Source organism: Plecotus auritus (assembly GCF_963455305.1).
Source record: "Plecotus auritus genome assembly, chromosome: 5".
Lineage (NCBI taxonomy): Eukaryota > Metazoa > Chordata > Mammalia > Chiroptera > Vespertilionidae > Plecotus > Plecotus auritus.
In genome coordinates this window covers 12454181-12478009 of record NC_137776.1, presented here as the reverse complement: position 1 = coordinate 12478009, position 23829 = coordinate 12454181, and the positions used below count along the sequence as shown (strand labels likewise).

Genomic DNA, 23829 nt, shown 5'->3' with positions numbered 1-23829 from the left:
CTACAGTTAAAACTATTGTTGAATACGCATTGGCTGTTTCAGAAGTCTTTGGCATGCACAGGAAGTAGAGAAAATATCCAGGCTAAGAATAACCACGTTACACGTATCTAAGAATCTCCCAACCAAATCTATCTTGAAGGGCCAGGCCAGCTTCCAAGCGGCATGGTTTCTAGGAGAGGCCATCATGCTGATGCTTCTTCACAAATCCTGGAGGTACAAATGCAGGCTCGCCCTCTGTGGTCCCAGGATGACGTCAGCCTCTGAGGACAACAGCGCCTGGTTGGCCCTCGCTCAGGGGAGTCTCTCAACCTGTGGAATTCCATCCAGGTCTGGATGGCTGCTCCAGGCTGATGGGGCTCATTTCAGCCAGTGGAGCCCAGAGGCAGCAGGGCCAGAGTTTGGCAGTGACCTCCGGATGTCGCAGCTTTGATGCTGAATAGATCATCGTCTCTACCCCAGGACCTTGATTACAAAAACAGCCTAGCTTGTAATGACTAGCACCTTGAAAACATAGGTAATGGTAGAAAACAGGATCATAAAATGAAGTCACTTTCCATTCTGGCCAATGTTTCCTACCACTAATACCAAGTCAAGAAAATACACCATTTTAACTGAATCTAGGGAAAAAAAGATGTCTTTTTGGAGCAAAAATATTCTTGTAGGAAGACTATAGGTAAACCATATTCACCAGATTGTTAATATATATATTATGTAATATGTATATGTACTCATATATATATACATATATATGTATTTTATGGAGCAGTAGGGAAAAAAATATAGACATAGCTCCCTCCTAAGAGCGTCTGTCAAGTAGTAGAAGTATTTTTAAAAGGAAAATTGAGAGCAGACGGTATCTAAACTCTTGGTGGAGTGGCGGACTGGGGTTCAGAAGTTGGAGAAGAGTAGTGTGCACTAATGCATTGGTACATTATAGTCACACGTTGTCACCTCAGAAATAAAATACCTACAGTTTTGAAGTAACTCCTCTACTGTCTGATTTAACAAGGGAAGCTCATCCTTCAAGAAGAGGTAGTCTGTTAGTGAATTGCGATCCCATGCTGGCCCTCGGCTGCCTGTTTGCTTTGTAAACTCAGTGCCCTTGGCGTGTTTTAACAATGTTGGTAGATGTGTGTGTTTTACTGGCTAGAAGCAGATGTGAAAGTGATCCCATCCCAGCCAGGTCTGTTTGTTCACACACGTGACCCCAGCTTTCTATAAAGTTGCAAGAGGGTGTTTGTTTCCATAGAACTCAACAGCTCGGAGGCAGTCTCTTACTATCCCTGTTGACTGATATAGTTACTGGTCTGGATTGAACAAAGCTTCAGTAGAAGATGTATGTAGTCAAATCAAGCCAGACTCTCCAGGGTCCAGGAAATGAGGAACTCTTGCACTTCAAGTAGGCGGGGAGATGGCCAACGTGGTTCATGCCTGGGTGCTAGAGAGTCCCAAGTTATGAGCAACATCTGTAACAAAAATGTAGCATAAATTCTTTAAAAGCTCTCCATGCGTCAATTCCCTACCTCAAGTGTCCCCCCTTTTTCTGCCTCTTATAATCACGTGCACACGCACACCTGCATATGCACACCCACAGACACACCCCATACAAACTTTTCTTTATCAGTCAAGACCCAGCACCAGTTACACATTTTCCATACAGTTTTACTCAGCCCACTCTCAACTCCTACATAACAGATTGTATCTGAAATGTACACTTCGCAATTACTAACGTGTAACTCCACCCTCCGTGTAAACATATCACCTCTCCCAATGACATTACAAACTGAAAACAAGGACTGTCTTGGGTCTTCCCTCCCTCTGCCCAGCACACATTACTCAACACAGTGCTAGTCACATAATAATCTTTCAATAAATATTTGACAGAGGTGCTGGGTCAGGCTCTGCTTGGAATTGGGTATGTGTAATGCTTTCGGAATATAGAGAAGGAAGGTCCTGCTTCCCCTCAAGAAGCTTACTCCCTGGCCATTTGCATAGTTATTTGTTTAAATCCAATTGGAAGAGATATACTAGGCTTGGTAGGTAGAACATGAAACCACCCACCTCTGATTTCAGCCTCAGGGGCTGGACACCTCTGTGCCTGCCAAGGGTTCTAGCACAAAAGCCCATGGTGCATTTCTCTGCTTTTCTGCCTCAGGGTTTTCTCTGAAGACTTCTGAGCCAGCTCATCCCAAGCACAGGGCACAGCTTAGGGATGTGGGAGATTAAGGTTCTCTGTAGGCAACCCTAAACAAGGGCCGGTGGAAGCCAGTGGATAATGCCCCACTTATGGGAGACATCTGTACACTCCTCAGAGAGCCTGTGGCCTCTAGCTGAGATTTCAGTGATGCATGCAACCTTCATTTGCGTTTCCTCCTTACCTGTCTCACTCTCCTTGTTCCCTCACCCCTTCTTCTTGGGATCACCTTCCACCTAAATTACTTGCCCCCAAGACTCTGTCTCAGGGTCTGTTTTAAGTGTTCCATACCAAAGCAGACACATTATTAAGAGCACAGAGATTAAGAGAAATTATTTTTTAAATAGCAAAGTTATACGAAACACAAGCTCTTTGCTAGTGTCAAAGCTATGGTATCAATCTCTGGGTAACAAAGATGTCACCAAACACCCTGGGCATCAATAATTTCTTGCATCTGAAAAGTGAGATGGACTAAAAGAGCATTTGGCTCCCTTCTTACACTTTAATTCTATGGCAGATGTTTTGTGTGTTTCTTTAATATAAGTTCTTCACCACTGAGTTGTGACAAAAATGCAATGGCTTCTGTCTCATCATATACCTCATATCATCACAACCTCTAAAGCATAAAATTTACACCTTTCTACAATAGATGCTTCAACTTTTCTGAATGCTCCTCAACTTAATGACACTCAAGTTAACAACCCTTAATCTGAATGGAAAAGGTCAAATTCCCACCTAACTGGCCTTCTGTGATATATCCAATTTCTTTAAACTTGCACATTTTAACAATACCTTCACCAATTCCTCCTTCTTTCTCTTGGTAACACCAACCCATGTCTCTCTTCCAAATCTCAGTCTAAAATCTCCATGTATCTATATATCTCCCACAGTGCCTCACTTAGATTTTTGCACTTAATTGATATTCAGTAAATCTCATTGTATGACTTAATGAACTTTTTTAACAAGGGAGACTTTGAATCATCTCAATTTTTAAAATATTGATTGGAAAATTATTTGATACAACAGTGATTTATGAACTTGTTTGTTTAATTTTAATAGTAGTTTATAACCTTGTTTGTTTTCAATACACTGGAGAAAAACATAAAATCAGGTAAAATAAGAATTCAGTTTTTCACAGAAAATATGAAAAGTCAGACTTAGAGGCATTATTTCTCCCTTTAAAATCATAAATTAAGCCGGTGTTGCTCAGTGGTTGTGCATGGACCTGTGAACCAGGAGGTCAGGGATCAATTCCCAGTCAGGGCACATGCCCAACCAGGCAGTGTGCAGGAGGCAGCCGATCAATGATTCTCATCACTGATGTTTCTATCTCTTTCTCCCTCTCCCTTCCTCTCTGAAATCAATAAAAAGATATTTTTTAAAAATCGTAAGTGAAAATTCCAGGCTTACTATGAAGACAGCTCTTCTCTTTCCGAAGCCCTAAATGTTGCTGTACCTGTGAGCCGAGGCTTCTTCGCCGTGTTCACCGCTGCCATGAACATGTACTCACTGTTCGCATCGTGCACACTGGCTCGATGCTTCTGAAAGAGAAAGTCAGAAAACAGGTTGGTCATCTGCTCTCTCCCATCTCCATCCCTGTTATTTGTTTGTTTTGGTTTTTGGTTTATTTGTTTACTGTTTTCTATTCTTTGTCGGACTGGTATGTGACAAATGTTATAATGGGACTTAGGGTCCTGGCTTTCCGCTAGGTATGAGAACAAAACGAAAAGGGCTTTAAATAAAAAGAGCTGACTTCCTCAGTTTGGCCTTTATTGTTCTTTCCTCCGTAGAATTAGATCATGGGCTCTATCTCATGCTCTTCCTTCTTTATCTCTTTTTTCATATTCCATTTGGCACAAATATACTCACGGCCTGGTCAATGATCATACTGTGGCTACATCTGGGTATTAGCAGACTTGCATCATATGCAGGGAGGTATAAGTTCTTTGAGAACGTGTATTGCAAAAGGCTAAAAAGAATATTCTCAGCATAGATTTTTGTTGTTGTCATTATTGTTGTTGTTTTATCATTCTGCATAGCTTTTCAGTGGTTTTTCATCAAAAATAAGGAGCCCTAATAGTTTACCATGGAAACAAGCTGGCCATTTACTTCTCAGCTACTACTGGTACCTTATAAGATTTTTCTCACTGATTATTTCTTAATTAACCAATGGAGTGAAACAGAACAGTTTCATCTTTGTCCCGACTCTTAGGAAGCTTAGAATAAAATGTGCAGCCCACATTAAATAATTTTTAAAAGCAAGAAGCATCTATTTTTATGTTTTTACCTTCCTCCTGACTTTTTGTCTTTTATGGGCCTCAACTGTCTCATCTTTGTTGAATAATAATAGCAACATATCTCTTTGTAAGCCATCGAATCAGTTTTGAAATGAAGCAGCTGTAAAGTAAGCTTCTGTTCCAAGTTAGTAGTTTAGTTAGTATGTATATCTTGAGAGAAAAAAAATAGTCTACCTGTTGATCCATGTACTCTGGTAAGAGTAATATGTACTTTGATGAGTAAATGACCACTGATGTTCCTCAATAAAGTTGATGTAAGAAAAGATAGACATTGCTCACCTTATTTTTAAACCAACATAAAAATGTGCATCCAAAAATGTAGATGAGACCAAAAGCTGCACATCCTATGGGTAACCAGAACTTCAGCTGGCAACAAAGCTGTGATTCTGGGGTAGAAAAAAGAGATGTTAGGAACAATTTCTAAAAATCAAATCTCCTCTTTCAGTGCTGAATCCCAAGGTTGTGGTGTATTTTTTTTTTTTAACAAATTTAAAAGAACGATTTAATCAAATGAGCTTGTCTTCATTGCAACCATAAAACCCAGTAAATAGTAAACAACATCATTTTAGTATTATAGCAAGGATCCAAAAACTAAAACCTAAAAGACTGTATGCACAAATATGTTTACAGATGTGACTAATAAAAAGGACTTTTCTGTCTATATTTTTGCAAAAGAATAAGTAGAAAAAGTAATGACATGAAACTGTTCTTTTAAGTCAACTCACTGCATTCTGCAAATTCAGCAAAAACCACAGCCTTAAGCCTTATGTGAATAGAATAGTCATTAAGCCATGGGTTTGGATATTTGTCTTCATTTTTCTTGATTTTTGATGGCATATATGTTTTAGTTATTTTTTATATTTTTATTGATTTCAGAGAGGAAGGGAGAAGGAGAGGTAGAAACATCAGTGATGAGAAAGAGTCATTGATTGGCTGCCTCCTGCACGCCCCACTGGGGATGGAGTCTGCAACTCAGGCATTTGCCCTGATCAGGAATCGAACTGCAACCTCCTTGTTCACAGGTCGAACCACTGAGCCATGCCAGCTGGGCAATGGCATATTTGTTTTAGAGACAACATGATCTATTTCTAACTCAGCAATATACATTATCAAATGGCATATTACTGGTTAATATCTATTATTATTAATAAAATAGAGGCCCGGTGCACAAAATTCGTGCACCAGGGGTGGGGGTACCTCAGCCCAGCCTGCCCCTTCTCACAGTCTGGGAGTCCTCAGGGGTGAGCGGGCCTAAGTCGCAGTCTGGCCTCCCTCTGCAGGAGGCGACTGGGCTGATCAGGGGAAGGCGCCACCCTGATCACCCCACTGCTGCTGCCACTGCCAGCCACCACAGCCGCCAAGGTGTTTTCATCAACATGGACTCCAGTCCCTTTACCACAAAAAAATGACAACTTTCTTTAGGCATTTTCAAGATGTGTCTTTCATAGCATATGACATTTTTCTTTTTTTTTTTTTTATCCTCACCTAAGAATATGTTTCCATTGATTTGCATGAGCCCTGACCTGGGCCCCGGCCAGGGAGGAGCCTGCAACCTAGGTACATGCCCTTGATCAGAATCCAACCCAGACCCTGTGGTCGGCAGGCCAAGGCTCTATCAACTGGATATGACATTTCTTAGCCCCTCCAGCAGCGGACCTTCGTTTTTTCCTCCAGGAGTGAGTTGGAAAAACCCTAGATCACCTTCTTAGATTTTTATTACCCAAGTTACCAAGAACACTGTGAGTGGCAGCATACAGGGAGCTTAGCCAATGAGTGGTCAGAAAAGGTGTTTCCTCTGCAGCTCACACACAGAGGCCCCCCGTGTGTGTCTGTTGGGTGGGGGCGTGCTCCGAGCCACACCACAGGCTGCTGGGAGCAGGCCCCCACCCCTGTGTGTGTCTGCTGCAGTGGGGGCGTGCTCCAAGCTGCGCTGCGGCCACCCCTGTGTGTGTCCGCTGGGGGCCTGCTCCCAGCCATGCTGCGGTGGCTCAGAGCAGGTGCCCCTGTGTGTTGTGTCTCCGCTCCGGCCCATCCCCAGCCCCAGCCTCCCCGCGGCTGCTGGGGCTGGGGGCAGCACACAGTCCCTTCCCGTCCATCTGCGCTGCGCGCGCAGCCTCCTCCTGAGCCGGCTGTGACACCTTAAGGTGTCCCAGCTAATTTGCATATTACCTCTTTATATATATAGATCATCCCTTACATATTTTCATCATAAGTAATTGTCATCAATTGCACCTAAATGAACTCCAACACAAAATATACTTTTTTTTTTCATTAGCAAGAAGAGTTGTCAAAATGCATGTGTACATTTACATCCAGAAGATGAAAACAATGTCTTACCGTAAATATGCAAATATTCGTGCTTGAACTTCACTTGAAAAGGAGGAGGATCAAAAATTGATAGTTTGCAGGAGTAATAGCTGTCATGAGAACTGTCCAAGTTACTCAGAAAATAAGAGACACTGTTATTGGATGATTGACAGAATTTCAGACTCTGATTGGTTGCGGTGTTTCCGCTTTCCTTTGTCTTACTGAAATCACAGATTATTTGTGTCCCTTTCAGCAACTCCATTCTAAATCGCTGGACATTCTCAGAGCATTTGCATAACATCTGTACACCTCCATTGTGAAATGTAAATATTTTAGAGTTGGCAAAGTCATCAATTTCTTCTGGATAAAAAGAAAAACAAAAAACAAAAGCAACATTTTAGGAATAGGTTGCCCTAATAATTATATTTCAATACAAAAGTAATCTCTTCATAAAGTCACCTCTATTGTATAAAAATGAAAAAACTTCACAACAAAGAAGAACATAATAGTTAAAACTGTGCCCTAGAAGAAGCCTAACCAGAAGCTTGTTTGTCCAATATATGCAGTATATTAGACAATATATTTACAGAGTATGGATGAAACAGATATGGTTCCTGCCCTTTGGCAGCTTCCATATTGGAAAAAGATGGTAAACAAATAAATATGTAGTAATGCACCATAATTTGTGTAAGGAATGGAGAACTAATTGAATAAAGGTGGTGAGATTAGTTCTAATTTTTATTGTAAAATCAGAAAATGCCACTTTTCGGCTGGTGTGGTTCAGTGGTTGAGCATTGACCTATGAACCAGGAGGTCATGGTTCGATTCCCAGTCAGGGCACATGCCCAGGTTGTGGGTTTGATCCCCAGTAGGGGGCATGCAGGAGGCAGCCAATCAATGATTCTCTCTCATCAGTGATGTTTCTATCTCTCTCTCCCTCTCCCTTCTTCTCTGAAAGCAATAAAAATATTTTTTAAATAAGAAAATGCCACTTTGAGGAAATGATTTTTAATATTGAAATTGAGGGAGGATTTGCACTTAGTTAAACAAGGAGAGTTTGGGGAAAAGATTTTGGGAATGATACAGTTATGAAAAAATTCTTAAAAGTACAAATATCTTAAACTAAAAATAAGTGATTATATTTAAATATACATTGATATTATACTCTCTTGCTCGAGTATAAAAGAACAGATGCATCATTTTCAAATGATAGAAATGTGTCTTCTCAGAACCTCATCCATTGAAAACTAAATTAAGGTCTGATGAAAAAGGTAAGGCCCCAGATATTTGCTTACTGTTTCATTTTTTTTAATTAATTTTAATCTTCTAGGAAGCCAAGGTTGTTTTTGTGAGCTACATAGGGATCACAGAAGGAGGAGACTGAGATGGTTTTGGCCTGGCTACAGATTCTGAGTTATCAGATTACTCAGCCTGGCCTGCGCCCTTTCGCAGTTTGGGAGCTCTTGGGGGATGTCCAACTGACAGCTTAGGCCCGGCTTGTGGCTGAGCAGCGCTCCCCCTGTGGGAGTGCACTGACCACCAGGGGGCAGCTCCTGCATTGAGCATCTGCCCCCTGGTGGTCAGTGCGTATCATAATGACCTGTCATTTTGTCATTTGGTCAATCTGCATATTACCCTTTATTATATAGGATAAGTTCAAACTGCTCATTGCCTTTCTTTTTATCTTCTTCCTTTTTTTTTTAAATGTGAGAAAGTTTTATGCTAAAATTGTTTTGGGAAAATATTATCATGAAAGTTTTCTACTTGTTTTAAAATCTCTATCTTTATTCTGAAATATTTGTGTATTTTTGCTTTTTTTCATCCATATACATACTTGTTTTATATAGCAAACATATTATTTTGTTTTCCTCCATTGTCATTTAATGATATATCATAAACATTCCATTTTGACATAGTCATCATAATTATCCTTTTTGTGGTGGTATAAAAGGCCATAATGTTAATCTATCATAATTTGTTAAAGCATCTACTAATGCTAAAAGAACTGCTCCAATTTATAATATGACTAGCATTATGCAGGAGGATTCATTTACTACAACTCTACTTGCACAAATTTTGTTTAAAATTTTACTTAAGATTTTTTATTAATTTTATTTAAGATTTGCCACAGTTACTTATTTTTCTTAATATCTCTAGGCTTCAATGTATATCTACCATATTACTTGGGAATAGATTTTCAACTTGGGGTTTGCTTGTGAATATACACACAGGTATTCTAGCTTTCAGTATGGCAGTCCAGGTTGTTCAAAATCCCCCCATACCCCAACTAAAATGCTGAACAAAATGTCTTGAAATATTATTAAAAGAGAAGAAAGCACTAGGTTAAAATGTGAAGAACCAGAACTCAGAGAGATAAGCAGAGCTTAGGAGCTACTTTTACTGTGAAAGCATTTGCTGTTCTCCCAGATTCAAACTTTTGTTTTCATGTTTCAACTTCCAGAGTGTAGAAAAGTGAGAAATCTAGTAGAAGACCCTTTCCTCAATAAGCTGGGATCCCAAAATGTTACATCCTTGGAGTACAGGTAAACCAGAAGTAAACCAGCCCTCATGCAGATTATAACCCACCTTTGAATCTCTTCAATGGTCTATCTCAATTCTTACATTTTGTTTAAGGTGATTTTGGATTATTATTACCTATACACTTTTGAAAGTAAAAATGCAAACTATTCCAGGAAGAAAAAAATTTACATCTGAGGCCTCAAATCATATTTACAAATAATAATTAAATACAATGACAAACACACCATAAAAAATAATCAGACACAAAGGGAAACATAACAGAAACAACAGACTACAAAAACAAATCCACAATTATATATTTAAATTATCAGATCCACAAAATAAAACAATTGAGCTTACTACGTTTAAGGAAACAAAAGACAAAGTTATAATAATAATATCTGCAGAGCACAGAAAACTCAAAAAAGATCAACTAATTTGAAAAAAAAACAAATAATACTGGCAAAAACCACACAGATTAAAAACTCAGGGGAAAGGTTGAATATTAAAGGTAAAGAGAGAGATGATAAACTAAAAAATAGGCTAGAAAATTTATTCACAATGCAGTCATAATCCACAGATTCAAGAATCCCAACAAATCACTAGTAGGTGTTTTCAAAATACTTACATCTACACATAGCATAATGAAAATCCTAAAAGCAGCAAGAGAGAAAAAAAAGACTGATTACCTTCAAAGAAGCACCTATTAGATTGACAGGTGATGCTGCAACAACCATAAAAGCCATGATACAGTGAAATTATGTCTTATATCTTCAACGTGGCGAAAGAAACTACCTATCAACCTAGAACATACTGTCTAGAAGGACAGTAAAGGTATATATAACTTGAAACTTTGATAAGTGAAGTATGCATGTTGTGATAATGACTAAAAGAATAGATAGAAACAGAATATATAACCTCAGTGGATATCACAAAGTTCAGTCTAAAAGGGGAGAAGAGTTGGAATAGTTGACATCAGGAAGGAAAATACAGGCATGGAAGACTTCTATGTGCTGACAATGTTTTATTTCTTGACGTGTAGTGGTTGTAGGAATGAGGTAGTATGTTTTATAACTTACTCATCAATGGGACATTTATATTTGCTCACTTTTCTTTATAGATGTTTTGTTCTAGAGTTAAATTTTTTAAAGTATGGAAAAACAATGCTTATTTCATTTTAAAAATAGATGGAATAATATAAGCAAAGGGGAAAGAACCAATAGCATGAGTATAGATGAAGTCTGTATTATATGAAAATGAAAGTTGTTTTGCTTGGGGACTTATTTGTCTGAGTAAATTATGTTGCTACTATTGTTTTGATGCTTATGTCTCTATGGTCTGCTGTAGAAGATAAAATCAGTGGGCTGGTTCTCAGTTCTTTTGGAAATAATCAAAGTAAATTTCCCAAGGACTTTACAATAGCAGTAAGTAAACCACAGGGCCTTTTGGGGTAAAAGTTTCTGCAGCCACTGTGTGTACAAACAGACATAAATGCATTGCTCTCTATTTCTGAAGATGATTTTATCATCAATTTTTTCCCCTTTTGTGTCCACACAAAATGGTTGGTGGTACAAGATGGAAGAAGTCCAATTCAGTGGTTCCCAAGGAAACCAGAGGCAAATACTGGCTCTGGCATTAGCAAGCCTCTGTGACTAGAGTACCCCTCTTGACTTCAGTCTCTTCATCTGTGAAAGGGTTAGGGTCATGGTTACTGTTAGGGTTAGGAAGTGAGACCAAAACATCTTAAAGTTCTTTCTAACCCTTAGTCTCCATTGATCCAGGATCAGAACATACCATCTGAGATTGCAAATAACCAAGAGAGCTATAACTTTGCTGTTGGGTCTTCCAGAGAAGAAACCATGTTCCTATAATCCCCTCTCTGTCCCAGAATCTTAGTGGGCTGTTTCAGGGAGTTAGGAAAAATGAAAATGAATGAGACTATCTTACTTGCCCATAAAAGTATTTTGGTAGGGCTAGGAAGACTACCTCAAGTTTTCTTGAGTGACAGTGTCAAGGGTTTGTGCCATTGACATCAGAGGAGTAACTGGAGATGCCCTCCTAAGTGTCATTTCTACTGGACATGCTTAATTTTTTATTTTATCATAATTCATGTAAAAATTACCTGATCACCTTTTTATTATCAAACTAGAGGCCCAGTGCACAGATTCATGCACTGGGTCCCTTGGCCTGGCCTGCGGAGATTGGGCTGAAACCAGCTCTCCGACATCCCCTGAGGGATCCCAGATTGCGGAAGGTGACTTACTCCAGAATCGGGCTCCCTCCTCTCTGGTTCCAGGTGTGTTACCCAAGAACTGCAGCTGCCAATCTCGGCAGCTCCTGCATTGAGTATCTGCCCCTTGGTGGTCAGTGCGCGTCATAGCTACCGGTCGGACGATCAAACGGTCAGACGGTTGCTTAGGCTTTTATATATATAGATGTAGTGATAAAAAGCCTGACTTAAGTTTCTACATACTCAGTGTTTAAGTTCTCCATCTGGAAAACCACTTGGCAAATCTGTTTGCAATTTGAATGGTTTCAACTAAAGAAACTAGGTATGGCATTTAATGGATTGCTTCATAATTATTTTGGCATCTACAGAACAGATATGCTCAAATACCTAATCACAAATTCTCCTTAGTCTTTGGTGACATTTGAAAAACAGTATCAAAAGGAGATTATACCTGTAACCATGACAGAAGCATTTAATGGATAGACAGACACTTTCAGGAAAATCTGTACATTACTTTATACAACAAGAGAAGCAGTTAGAATCTTTTCTTCACCCTCCCTGGATGTTTTTATCTCCAAGGCTAATTAATATTCAATCACCATTTTTATAGCCAGTGCTTGGGTGTCAAATCTGCTTGATCAGTTCCTCTGCCACATCAATAATTAAAAATTGCAAGTGTCCCCTTCACCAGTCTCTTTCATATTGCCCTTTGTTCCTTTCTCTCATGCTTAAATTTTTTCCAGATACCAACTCTTAATATAAAATCATCCTTCCAAATGTCCTCTCCCACACTATCCTCATTCTCCCTAACATACCATCTCCATCTCAAATACCCATACATTCTCACATACATTGCTTGTCCATGTTTCAGACACCCTTGTACCAGTAAATACCCCCACATTCTTATACACATTTCCTGTAATATCAACCTCTATCCAGCATCATATGCAGTCAGACCTGATAAACTTAGAAATCATACAGCAAGTCTGATTCTTCCATGTACAGACAACTGACGGCTTAGGCAATTTAGATTATTTGCCTGTAAGGTCACATAACTTCTTAGGTGCATGAAATATTTGGGGTTTAATTTAAGGTTGGAGTGCCACTAGCAACAACCAAGGAAAGGGTTATGGAAGCAGGCAACCACATGAAGCTAAACAATGTTCACCACAGACTGAGTCTTATAAGACCACTGTTAAAATCTGTCTACAGGAAGAAAGTCTAATTTCCTATTTTATGCCCAGGAGAATGTATTCATTTCTCTGTCCATGATGCTGTTTGGACAGTTGTAGTTTAGATGGAGGAGAAATGAATATAAACTACAACTGTCCAAACAGCATCATCTCTCCCTGGGACTACAAGAGCTTCCTAACTCTGTTGTCACTCTTTCCCACTTACCATCCATTTTCCTCAAGGAAACCAGTATGATTTTCTAACACACAATATTGGATAGTGCCATTGCCATGCCTGTAAAACATGTACAGCCTTCCCATTTCACTTAGAATAAAATCTAACTCCTTACCTTGGTTTCAATGACACGCATGACCCACCCTATTTATCTGAATTGCAGTCACATTGCTCTTTTTCCTATTCCTCAAACACAAGAAGCTGGTCCCTTAGGGCTTTGAAATTGTTGTTTCTTTGCCTGGAATGTTCTCTCTGATCTTCATATGCTTCTTACTTCTCCAGGAACCATTGACCACTCAATCCAAAACACACCCCAAGTCATTTTATAGCATACTAGAGGCCTGGTGCATGAATTTGTGCACAGGTGGGGTCCTTAGCCTGGCTGGCAATCAAAGCTGATCGGGGCCATCTCGCCCAGTCTGGGGGGAGGGACCGCAGGAGGTTGGCTGTGGGAGTGCACTGACCACCAGGAGCCAGATGCATCATAACAACCAGTCATAATGGTCACTTAGGCTTTTATATATATATAGATTACCAGAGATGAAGTATTTATCATTATCTGAAATTATCTGGTTTATTTGTTTACTTGTTTATTGTCTAGTTACCCCACCATAATGTAATCTTTAAAATCAGGGGCCTTGTTCATCTTATTATAGAGCTACATCCCAAGTTTCTGTAACAGTACCTGGTATGTAGTAGATCACAGGATATACCTCTTGGGTGGGTGGGTGGATGGATGGATGGATGGATGAATGGATGGATGGATGGATTAATATGTAGATATTTATAAATCTGGGGATATGAGGCATTGACTATAGAACCAATGGGTTCTTAGAAGATGATCCAGTTAAGCCTTTCATTTTACATTTACATTTATCAAGCTAAACTGGGGCCAAAAAAGGGATCATCTTGCCCGGGATTATAGCTCATTGGTGGGATATGATCCCAAGGTTAGCTATACCATGTTGCCTTTCTTCTGGAAACAAGGACATGCAAATATACAATCAAGCATAAAAGACACCTCTTCAACCAGGGTATCAGATTCTAATGTAAATTATCTGTTTGAGCTTCAAAGAAACAGGTTCTTTACTTGTGAGTATCTCCCAAGTTCATAAAGACGTATTTAGATGATTAATGATTCTCTTGGCTCTTTTATGTCTTTAGAGGGAAGGTCAGGTTTAAATCTGGTTGGTTATTGGGACCGCCAGAGTGCACAGTCATTACATTTGTCCAATGTACAGGGGTTCTGGGACCAATGATTATTCTGATACACCTAGATGTTTCATAACCACAGCATGTGAGTGATTTCTGATACCATCACCATGCTATATCTTTTAGCATTTAATACATTATTAAAAATACACATAGGAATATGTTCTCTTGAATCCTGGCAATCAGTCTTAAAATCTGGTTATTAATTCTTAGTTTGTTTGTTGATATTGTATCTGTTTACTTCTTTTTGGTACTCTAGGATTATAAATACTGTAGAGCAGCGATTCTCAACCTTTTTCATTTCATGGCACACATAAACTAATTGCTAAAATTCTGTGGCGCACCAAAAGATATATTTTTTTGCCAATCTGACAAAAAAACAAGTTTAATACCGGATGGCTATTGTTGTGTTGGCTGTGGTCATTTTTTTATTTCACAATCTAAGGGAAAGAGGTCAATGTCCCTGACTAAATAGTCAGGTATTGCATGTTTTAAAAATTCTTGCGGCACAGCAGCTGAAAATCGCTGCTCTAGAGGACAGGTACTCTATCTTAATCACTTGACTACATGTCTGTAGGGTACAATCTTCCCAAAAGAGGTTCAAACCTGTTAACTGCTGCTAACTATCATTTGTATAATATTTCTATTGATATCCATGGACTAATGTTTTCAAGAGAAAAAACAGAATCTTTATATTAGGTGACTTCTTTAGGTTTTCAATTTTTTTCAGATAAAAGCATTTGCATCTTTGTTTTTGGGGAGCTGTTAAGAAAATTCTCTGAAGAAAAATGTATTCACCTGAGAAGTGCCCTATGGTCCAAAGGTTTATTTGCAAGTTGATTCATTTAATATCTAAACTATTTCATTTCTTCAGTATAAGACAGTCTTGTTTGAACCCATCCTGCCGCGACTCTTTGTAAGCAGTGTATTATCCCCGGTTGAAAATCTTTTGACAAAAACATTCAGAAAATCCACACAGTGCAGGGATGTGAGACAAATCAGCAATTTGACTTTGTTCTCCTTAGCTCAGACTTCTAACCACAAACCTCCCAAAGGTGTCAGGGTGATAGGAAGATAAGATCTCCTGAGTTCACATTATTGATAGTGCTTATTAAACACATTTTCTGTAATCAAACCATGATAAGCTTTAGCTGAGCACAGCACAGGAATGTGACATAGAGGCAAGTTCTAAAAATTGCAATGTTTATTTTAGGATTCTGTTACATTTGATCTTTTACTAAGAAATTCTAAAAATGTGCTTTCTAACACTTTTTTCTCCTTTCATAAAAGCATTGTCATTTCTTATGAGTCTACTAGCTAAAAATTTAATACATAGATCATTTCTATATTTGTATTATTATTCAAAGGCACCCATAAGTTATTGAAATCAGTAGGAAGAATAGGCAAAATAAGCCAAATCCAAACACTTAACATTATCGAGGGAAAAGGCCAAAAATGTGGAAAAGGAGAAAATGTAAAATAAAAAATAAACACACATACACACACACACACACACGCACACACAGAACATGTGAATTGTTTGTATGCTCCATACTCTCCAAGGAACTTTGTACTGGGGAATAAAACAAGCTTTGTCCTCTAACTTAAATGAAAGATTAATTTTCTTCCAGTAAAAACCGATTTTCTTCAAGAAAATTGAAAAATCCCAGAGGTGATATAAAACTTTGCAGCAAATACTCACTAAGTAATTAATTTGCAAACAAGTTACTTCTTTAGTTATTTCATTGCCATTGATTTGAAATTGTCCTCCTAGGAAAATCACAGGAGATTAAAATAGACCCAACTCTCTTCCAGGGAGAGGGAGAGAGGATTTTGTCAGTACTCATGAATATCCACATACTTCCTATCCTTCAACTGCTGTGCAACGCCCTTAGGGCACGCAGACAAGGTGTTCACTGGGTGAACTTGTTTACATTTAAGGCTCCAGTGACTCACACCTTTTTCTCAAGCCCACCCCTCCCCCTGGCTTCAGGGAATATTTCCAATTTCCTTTCAACATCTCCACCTGGAAATCCCCTGACACACCAAAATTAGCATTTCCAAACTGAATTCAATATTCACTCACAAACCCAAAAACCTCATGCTTTGAGGGAGTCACTTGTCCGATTCTCAGAAACTCAGTCTTCCTATTTCTCGCCCTCTGACTCTCCTAATCTAATTGGTCACCACAGCTCAAGGTATCTTTTGAATTCCATTGTTTACCTCCCCTCCCATTGCCAATCCAGATCTTTCAATGTCTTCCCTCATCTGTGAGAGCATTTTCTTGACTGTCTTTCTCAATAGCAGTCTCTCCCTTCTGAGTCCCTCCTCCAGGTTGCTCCCAAAATTGTATTTCCGAAAAGCATTTCACTCCCCAGCTTAAAAGGTTCTATTACATTGTTGCTTATGAGGTAAAAGTAGTCAAAAATCTTTGCCATGACACAAAATCCTTTGACAATCTCAGACAGTATATTTAAGCCATACCAAAATTTTTGGCCATTTTTTTTACATTGTTACTTCCATTTCCATAGACTATATCCTATTACCCCTTTATCTGCCTAGAAACCCTCATTCATTCTTTAAGAACCATTTTGAATTTGTCCCTGAGACACATCCCCCCACCAAAAAAAAAAAAAAACCAAAAAAACTATTTCTATTCTCTCAATAGTATTTTGCTTACACCAATATATTTGTAATTCATATATGTTTAGAGCATAATTATTTTTGCCCATCTTTCTCATTTAACCATGAGCTTCACAAAAATAAGGACTGCTGCCCTGCCAGTGTGGCTCAGTGGTTGAGGGTCAATCTATGAACCAGAAGGTCACTGTTTGATTCCCTGTCAGGACACATGCCCTGGATTCAGGTTTGCTTGATCCCCAGTAGGGGGCATGCAGTAGGCAGCCAATCAATGATTCTCTCTCATCATGGATGCTTCTATCTCTCCCTCCCTCTCCCTTCTTCTCTGAAATCAATGAAAATATATTTTTAATAAAAGATTAAGGACTGTATCATGGTCCCCAAAATAACCCAGGACCTGGAACATATTAGAAGCTCAATAATATTAAATGAATAAATACATAGAAAAATATAGAGGATAAGCATGGTGGTAACTGTCCTGCAACAGGCTGAGAAGAGCAAGAAAGGCAGGGCAAGAGATCCTATTTACTGGATATCGGAGGACACTTGTTTCCCAGTCCAAAGACAAAGACTCATAATGATGCGGAACTCAAGAATTTAAAAATCTTAGCTTTAGTTATATAGTTAATGGGCCTGGTAATTAATGCATGTAGAAAGCTATTGTTCCAGGACTGGAATGTATGACTGGACCTGCCCTGACTTCCAGAGGCCTGCCAGCAATTCGACCTCTGTGCCCCAGGAGGACTGCAAGGGACCAAGAGGGACCAAGAGGATATCTGAGTCATGTGCTCCAGGGAGAGAACATCAGCAGCCCCCCAGGACACAGATGAAGAATCACCAGTCATCAGATGAAGGGATGCTCGGAAAACCACCAGATTGCAGCTTTTATCTGATTAACCATTTTCCCTGAATTCCAAACCCCTTACCAGTTGTTTTCCTGAATTCCAAACCCTTTACCTACTCTTTTCTTCTCATAAAAAGGGTCAGCTTGAGATGAGCTGGGAGACAGTATTTAGGGTTTATAACACGCCATCTTCTCAGATCTCTGGCCATCTGAATAAAGCGCCATAAAGATTCAAGCCTTGTCGCTACTTATTGGTTCTGTTAGTGACAGGTAGCACGAACACAGGCTTTTCCTGAGTGATTACAAAACAGTTCTCTGAAGCCCAATAGGTCTAGAAGTTATATAAATATCTAAGCTTTCAAAAGCTTCCAAAAATAATAGCAATAACTTATAAGCATGGAGTGCTTCTTATGTATTGAGTACTGTGTTAAATGCATTGCATGCATTTGTTGTTCATAACAGCTTTTCAGTCAGATTGTATATTTTTATCCTTGTTTTACACATGAAGAAACTGTGGTTTTAAATTACTGGCCCACGGTTATAGAGCCAATATATGGTAAAGCCATAATTTGGACCTAAATAATCTGAAACCAGATTCCACACTCTTAAAGAACCACTTAGTGCATTAGGCTAGATTTGGAAGGTATTTTCAGATATTTATTTTCCTTCAGGATATATTGGGTATATAATTGTCCCAAACACTTAAAGTAGTCACATTGGTGTCACATGTATGTTGTGATTGTAATTTCTTAGATATGAAATTATATGTGCTTAACACATTGAACCTGCAACAACGTCTGGATCTTTGCTCTAACAGGGTTTAAATTAGTAATGATTATTCTGTCACTTACCTGCCTGTAGAAATGTAAATATATGAATTCACATATACAAGAAACTTTCATCATATTTAAATAAGTGCAAACAGATATTACTATGAGATTTTTGCTTTAGACCTATATAATACAAAATGAAAAGAGTTTTAATCGTGAGGGCAATAGAGATGTTGGTGATGGTGGCATTGTTGAGTCTTTCATGGATGGATTTTTTTGGTGCTGAGCCCAAGGAGAATATAAATGTTGTCTGCTAAAAGTTTGACTTCTCAAATTCAAAAAAGTTACATTTAAAAGCTCTTTAATTGATTATGGAAAGTCCCACGTCTATGTCAACATGGCTCAAACAAAAGATTCTATCAGAACTGGTGGTTGACAGAATCAAAACTCTTGAGTCTGTCTTCCTCTTTTTATTTTTGATATAAAAACTAGAAGGGACATTCAAGTTTCAAGTCTCCACATTGAACTAAAAAAAAAAAAATAGTCATCATCAGCATATGGAGGTAACTCCAGAAGGTAGAAGCCTTCCATTTGTATTTATATACACATATGCACAAAAGAATTTAGTGTTCCAACAGAAAAAATCGGAAAAAATATTTTGTCGAAAAGTAATAAGTTATTTCAAGACTCCCACAGCCTTGCCTAAGGACAAAAACACATTTGACTTATTTCCCCATGTGGCTTTAAATTTTTTTAAATTTGTTTTTGTCTTTTATCTATTTGTTTTTAGTGTCCAGTGCAGGAAAAGTCTTGCAAATTTTCATAGACCTAAAATGTGCGAGTTAGTTCTTTCTATAGACAGCAATGTTGGGATTCTGCTTTCCTTCCCAACCTCATCTTGCATCATCCCCCACGCCTTCTTTCTCTGTACTCAGGCACATTGGCTTCTTCCGGTTCCTTGGCCTTACCTTATTCCCTCCTGCCACAGGTCCTTAGCACTTACTCTCCTCCTGGTATGAAATGTTCCTCCCAACCCTCACACCATTCTCCCCATTTACTCCCACTTGTCCTTCAAATATCAGTTTAAGTACCACTTCCACACAAAAGACTTCAATGAACCATGCTCCCCAACACCACCTCTACACCTACCCAGTCTAGATAGGCTTCTTTATTATATTCTATGATGATAGAACTGAGTTCTACCTGTAATTATCATTAATTCATGGGATTATATGATTAGTCCCTCTCTCCCAACCATTTATTTAGCTTCATGAGAGCAGGGACTGACCTAGTTTTGCTCATCATTGTATATACAGCAGCTAGCATAGTACCTCCTGCATAGCAAGTGCTTGGTACAGTATGAATAAATTGATGAGTGAGTGAATGAATGAATAAATTTAATTCTGAAGCTATTTGTTTGTTGGTTATGTCACTAAAGGATTCCACTGGGTTGTAGAAAAACCATAGTTAGACAAGCAAGTTGTCCCAAACTGCCCTTGGGATTTATAAGTAGATCCTATTTCCTCGTTCCTCATTCTTCTTTACAAGAGCATTCGAGCTACCTTGAGCCACTGAAAGTCAAACATATGACCAATCTACTTTTGCATGTGTGTTGTTTTATTTGAAAAAAATTAGTCTATTTTTTTGTACCACTAAAAAAATGTATAATTTCTAGATAAGGTTATACCTACTAAAAGTGGTGATTTCACTTTTAGTGTTAATGGAACTCCCCAACTTAATATAATTTCACTTTTCTTTTCCCAGCCTCAAAAACATGGCTCAGAGTTAAGGATAAAATAAATGTAATACTAAATAAAATGTACAGAGTAAGAAGCAGTAGGAACACATATATTAGTTCAGTTGTAGATAGTATTATTTAAATTGTTTAAACAGAGTCTGACATATGCCACCTGAAAGAAAGAATTGAGGACTTCAGAACTATTATTTTTTTAATGTCTACAAGGGCTGGGGTGTGTTTTTACATCATCCACTACTCCTTGGCCTTTTAGAGGGACTCTGACACTTTGTGTTGAGAAAACTCTGTGGAGGCCTGGGCATTTCTGACAATAGACCACCCAGATAAGATTAAAATAAAAATCCTTATTTTCAAAGTCCTTCCATTTCATTTTCTCCTCTAGAAATAATTCCCAGCCCAATGTCAGGACTTTTCATTTTCATTCCGTTGATGCAAGTCGTTTTGCCTTTCATCTTTCTCTGAGAATAGTAGGCCACTCTTCTACTTTATCCACTAAAAGGTAACTCCAAGCAGGTAATTAAAAACTTTAATGGACTGATGAAACCTTTTTCCTTATCTTAAAACATAATATCAAAGGAAGCAGTACAAACTCAATGCCATCAACAGTGACATGAGTGACAAATGCCCTTAGCCATCCATGTACTTGGGCCCTTCTGCAATTGTTCTTACTTTCAAAAAAATGTTTTTTCTATTTGATGCGTAAATTTTCTACCTTTGATTTTTCTTACTGTCACTTATTAAGTTATAACATAAGAAATATTCAATAGACCACTTACCTGTTAGAACTTCAACTTGGAAGCAGAAGAGAAAGAAATACCAAAGGTCCGACTTCATCTTTGCCAAGAACAGATAAAATCCTCTTCTACAGAGCTAAAAAAAAATAACAGCAAAATTCATGTTCCTAGATGTTTTCTACTTGCTGGAAAGGAAGTGGCTTTGTGGGGGTTGATGCAATGTCACACTTACCATCAAGGCAAGGATGTGACTTTTTTTAAATTTATCTTTATTGTTGAAAGTATTAAAATGCCCCCCTTTTCTCCAATGACCCCTCCACCCCACTCCCAGTCACCTCCCTAGTCAAGGATGTGACTTTTAATTGATGGCAGTGGCTGTACGAGAGGTATTATTGCTACTGGGGGCTAAGCATAACTCATGGATTGTTAATGATTTTGAAGACACAGGAAAAGTCTACCCTCATTTTGGTTCCAATAAAACAAGTGAAAGAGACAATGCCCATTCTTTTCAGAACCACCCTACTTTTCTGAAAAATAGTTATTGGGATACCAGAATCTAAAAACAGACATATGGTGAATAACATATTTTGGCACATTTCTGTCTTCTATTTGCCTGAGAGACAGAAAGCCTTTGAAATAGGACAAGCAGTAAATGATATTACAAAAATGGAAATGAAGATATCTCATAGAAGAGTAACGTAGTAAGCTGAGAAATAATATTTACATGGCATTCATTGTTAATGATCATTTTCCAAAGGATGGAGTCAGTTTTAACCCAACATAAGCCTTGCTCTGCATGTTACAAAGGAGTCTGTAGAAACCAGAACTCTACATGTATAACCTCAGATGAAAGCAAGAAAATGGAAAAGCCTGCCCATGATTTCTCTATCCCTGTAGGGAACTAGAGTAAGCAATAACAACAGTAATAATAATATAAATAATAATATTTGCATTTACACAAATGTTTTATGTGAAAGAATACATGTTAATACAAAACATGTATAAAATTAAGTACAAAGCAGTATATAATATATTTAACATGCATAAAATGTAATATAAATATAGCTAATATTTTTACATTGTCTCACAAGTATTTCAGTGAATTCGCTGTGTATATTTATATTATGCTTTATACATCTATTAATCTATTTATTCCTCTTAAACCATCCTATGAAATGGGAACTACTAATTACCCATTTTACAAATAAAAAAAAACTGGAGCACAAGACTGTAAAGTACCTGCCCTACCTTGTATGATTAGTAAGTGGCAGGGCTGGGAGGTGACGAGCCACTGGCTCCAGGGTCTCTGGCTCCAGGGTCCTCAGTCTTAACCAAGCAGGTGGAACCATTAGTGCCAAGGCTTCTGAGAACACCATCCAGGGGTCTAGACCAGCTTCCAGGAAGTTGAATCCATGCTGGGTTTCTGAGAAGTGACAGGGCAGAACCAACTCTTAGCCTGCAGAGGTGACATCCAAGAAAAGTTGGAATCCATTGGGCAGGGCAGCCAAGGTGTCAGTCTAAAATGTCCAGACTTTAAAGTAGAACCCAGGTTTGGGGCTGTAGAAGAGTAATTAGGGATACTGGACCAGAGCCGAGGGGTTCTAAAGGGCAAGTAGGGGGCCGATTCTGCAGTGATTTCCCTAAGCTGCTGATGTTTTCCCAGGCACAATTTTTAGGGCTCATGGGCCTCAGTAGTGGGGTGAAAGAAGCTGTATGAGAGACTGAGCTAGTCTGAACAGTAAAGATCGGACCTCCAGGACCCCTAGGAACCTGCTACCCTGATTCCTTCCTTTCCCTTCCACTGTACCCTGGACAGCATCAAGAGGAAATGCCTCCAGAGGCATTGTCATTGCATTGGAGTCTTTTTCCAGCAAAGACACAGGCAGTGAAGAATAATTGACTTTTTCTAACCTTCCTGTGGCCTACCTCTGGAACTAAGTACAGTGTGGAGTGCTTTTACTTTATTTGATAAAAGCTGCCACAGATCTAGAGTTCAGCTGTAGTTATGCAGGGGGAAATAAGGTAGACAGGGAGTAATGAACATTTATTGAGCACATGCTATGTGTCAGACATCATGCCTCACATAATTATCTCATTTAGTTCTCACCGCTATAAGATAGATCCCATTATTATTCCCATTTTAGAGGTGAGGAAACTGATAGAGAAATTGAGTAACTTGCCTCGGATCACACAGTCATAAGTGATTGAACCATGCATGTCAATTCCAGATAAGGAAACTCTGAATTCCACACTCTTAATTACCACACTACACTCTCATGTTAGTCTTCATTTATCTAGCCAGAAATTACTGATAGCATTATTTTTTTGGCCTCATATTTTGATGGAAGAAGGGTACCTTTAGGTCCTAGACGAAGTTCCAAAATATTTGAATGCAAGAGATTTTCTAACAAAATTTAGGTGTTACATTTCTATCTCAAGAGGAGAAAATTACACAACAATAAACACAATTACCGTTTTAAATATTCAGAACTACTTTTTGTGTGCCTGCAAAATAAAATGGGCCAAAAATTTCCATTCACCGCACAGGAAGCACTCTTGTTTGCTTTTATGTTATTTTTTTAAATTATTCCATGACTTAAGAAGGTTTTGATTTGTGTGTGCAGATGCCTGGGGCAAAGGTGGAGAATGGAAAGTCTGTTACATTAAAAGTAGAATGTTTATTATGACTTATCTTGTGGGCACCACAGTTCAAGATAGTGTGTGCTTGCCTTTCTGAAGTTTCACCGGTAAATATCTTTCTTTTGCTTTGCTTGAAACTCACGAAAAGCAACATCTGCATGTTTAGGGGGCCCACACACGGAGGCCATTGAGTCCAAACAATGGGTTCAAAAGCAGCCCAAAGTACCTGTGTGTCACCTCCTGACCTTGGCTTGCCTTTTTGAGATAGAAAAGCCCAG

General features: G+C 38.6%; 1 protein-coding gene across 1 annotated transcript; it reads right to left on the bottom strand.

Moving 5' to 3' along the window:
- Nucleotides 1-1425: 1425 nt before the first annotated feature.
- ICOS (inducible T cell costimulator) lies at nt 1426-21011 on the bottom strand (the record flags this gene model as incomplete). The annotated part of the gene is made up of 5 exons (XM_080668650.1): nt 1426-1466; nt 3651-3735; nt 4771-4877; nt 6829-7158; nt 20954-21011. 5 exons carry the CDS (start codon nt 21009-21011, stop codon nt 1426-1428), a joined length of 621 nt encoding a protein of 206 aa, XP_080524776.1.
- Nucleotides 21012-23829: the final 2818 nt, after the last annotated feature.